Source organism: Gadus macrocephalus, chromosome 12, assembly GCF_031168955.1.
Source record: "Gadus macrocephalus chromosome 12, ASM3116895v1".
NCBI classification, from domain to species: Eukaryota; Metazoa; Chordata; class Actinopteri; order Gadiformes; family Gadidae; genus Gadus; species Gadus macrocephalus.
In genome coordinates, this window is record NC_082393.1 from 26,931,792 (window position 1) to 26,934,291 (window position 2,500).

The following is a 2,500-nucleotide window of genomic DNA, read 5'->3' on the forward strand; positions in this document are numbered from 1 at the left end:
AACCTGGTGGCTATGTCTTTGACATTTTCTTTAAGTAGTTCTTGGTTCACAGGATCTTAGGTCAAATCGAGTCCAAAAAGTAATGCCAAACCTTACAAAACGTTGCCAACTGTAGATAGTTTAATTGAAGGTGGTGTGGAACAGCCCTTTATGTGTCCAGTTGATGCTCTGAGTCTGGGCTTTGCTGAGGTGCCCTGGTTTCCTCCTCAGTAACCTGTACTTGGTCCTAATTACCCCGTCTATCTCCAGACGGGCTTCAAAGGGGTTTGTCTTGATGAAGCGCCTCCAACTCACGAGTGATGCACTGATTACAGTGTTTTGGTTTGTCTAATTAAAGTTTGATGGATCTTTTTATCAGTCCGTGTCTTAAACGTTGCACGTTTTCATTCTTTAGTCCTGAGTGACTTAGTTTCATGAGCATCCTGTCTGCACAAGGAGGCTGAGCCCGTGTGTTACTGAACAGTTCTGCTGCCTTGCATTCCTTTTTATATCTAATCCAATTGTGAGAAATCAACCTCAAACTTTGAGTTAAATCGAACCACATCAAGTTTCTCCATTCCTGATTTAAATCATGAATATTATGAAAACCAATGCTGACGTTATGTCTTGAAGTCTCTTCACGTGCTCTTTATTGAGAAAACCACTTGTTTTTTGTTGTTTTTGATGTTTGATGTTCTGCTGCAATATTGACCACATTTTCTTTCAGATTATAAGAAACAGATTTTTATTTATATTTAAAAAAAGGGGACAAACCCAGCAGAGATCCTAAAGCGTGTGACCTCTTCCTGCAGACGTCGAGCCAGGGACGGCACTCGGTCCGCATCTCCGGCCTCAGCACCATCGACTTCCGCGCTGGCTTCTCCCAGAAGCCCACGCTGGACTTCAGGAAGACGTCCCGGCGCCCGGTGCAGGGTCAGTGTGCTGAGCCGTCTGGTTCCTCCTCGGGTCTCTGGGACGCTTGTGCTCGGTCCTTTCATCCCCTCGTCCTTTCACACATTCTCTGGCCGGTCCAATGTGGCGGATCAATAAAGATGGGGTGCATGGTTGATGTGGGGTCCTCTCTCTCCCTGGGCCAGTAGTTCTCTAGGCTTTGAGTTATTAATGAATAAAGGTTTGAGGGGCCAACCCCTGACGCTGCGTCTCCACCCTAACAGGCACCCCCACCCACATCCTGCTCAACGCCACGGGCCTGGCCCCTCCGGCCCTCCTGGACAGGCTGGAGCTGGTGTCCATCACGGGGGAGGTGGTGAAGACCCTCCCCATCCTCTCCTACCCCGGTCGCCAGCCCTTCAGCCTGTGGAACATCAGCGAGTTCATCCCCCCCAGCGAGGCCTTCTTCCTCCGGGTGTCCGGGTACGACCGGGAAGGCGTCCTGTTCCAGAGGGTCTCCAGCGTGTCCTTCTCCAGCATCGTCCCAGGTCGGCCCACTGTCAAATCAAACCAGTTGTCCTTCTTTACGATGATATCCTCACCATGAAGTGAGTCTGCATGGGTAGGGAATGACTGCAGGCCGCAATCAGTAATAGTACACAAAATAACTTTGAATAACGTTGCAGACAATCAACAAACATGTTAACTTACCGAATCTAATAAACAATATGAGGTCCATAAAGCATGCATCAGGTATGTGATATACATAAAAGTGTAACGGTTCAGTGTAATTTACATTACACTCAACTCCTGGCCAACGTTACGTCACACTGCTACAGCTAACCCTAACCCTAACCAACACAGCTAAGGCTAACCTTAACCCTAACCAACACAGCTAAGGCTAACCTTAACCCTAACCAACACAGCTAAGGCTAACCCTAACCCTAACTAAGGCCCCGTCCACACGAAGCCGAAACAGGCGAAACCGTTACGGTTTCGATCTATCCGGTTTCGCAGTATCTCCGTAAAGACGGAGTCAAGCGAAACCGTGTAGATCTGTAGAAACGCTGTAGTTCACATTCCAGGCCCGTAAGGGGCACTGCTTCTGCTACAGAAATCCTTGTTGTTGTGAGTTCTGAGACTCCGCGGGCTTAACAGTCATTGGCTAGAGGGTCGAGGGGCGGGGCGATGACGACATGGTTTACGGTTTCAGTCGGTTTCAGGCGTCCACACGAATCTAAAACGAAACCGGGTAGATTTGAAACCACCTCCAAGGGTGGTTTCAGAAGTTTGCGGTTTCGGTCAGCGGATTCACCGGCTTCGTGTGGACGGAAGGCCGAACCGTACAAGACCTTTGCGGTTTCGCCATGAAATCGGCTTCGTGTGGACGGGGCCTAACACAGCTACAGCTAAACCTAACCCTAACTCACACAGCTACAGCTAACCCTAACCCTAACTCACACAGCTACGGCTAACCCTTACCCTAGCTCACACAGCTACGGCTAACCCTAACCCTAGCTCACACAGCTACGGCTAACCCTTACCCTAGCTCACACAGCTACGGCTAACCCTTACCCTAGCTCACACAGCTACGGCTAACCCTAACCCTAACTCACACAGCTACGGCTAA

General features: G+C 49.5%; 1 protein-coding gene across 1 annotated transcript in view; it reads left to right on the forward strand.

Moving 5' to 3' along the window:
• LOC132469616 (hemicentin-1-like) overlaps positions 1-2,500 on the forward strand; it is a 23,860-nt gene that overhangs the window by 20,031 nt on the left and 1,329 nt on the right. The window contains exons 7-8 of the mRNA XM_060067604.1: positions 792-912; positions 1,155-1,418. Of these exons, the coding sequence (XP_059923587.1) occupies positions 792-912; positions 1,155-1,418 (385 nt within the window). The remainder of the gene's footprint in view (positions 1-791; positions 913-1,154; positions 1,419-2,500) is intronic.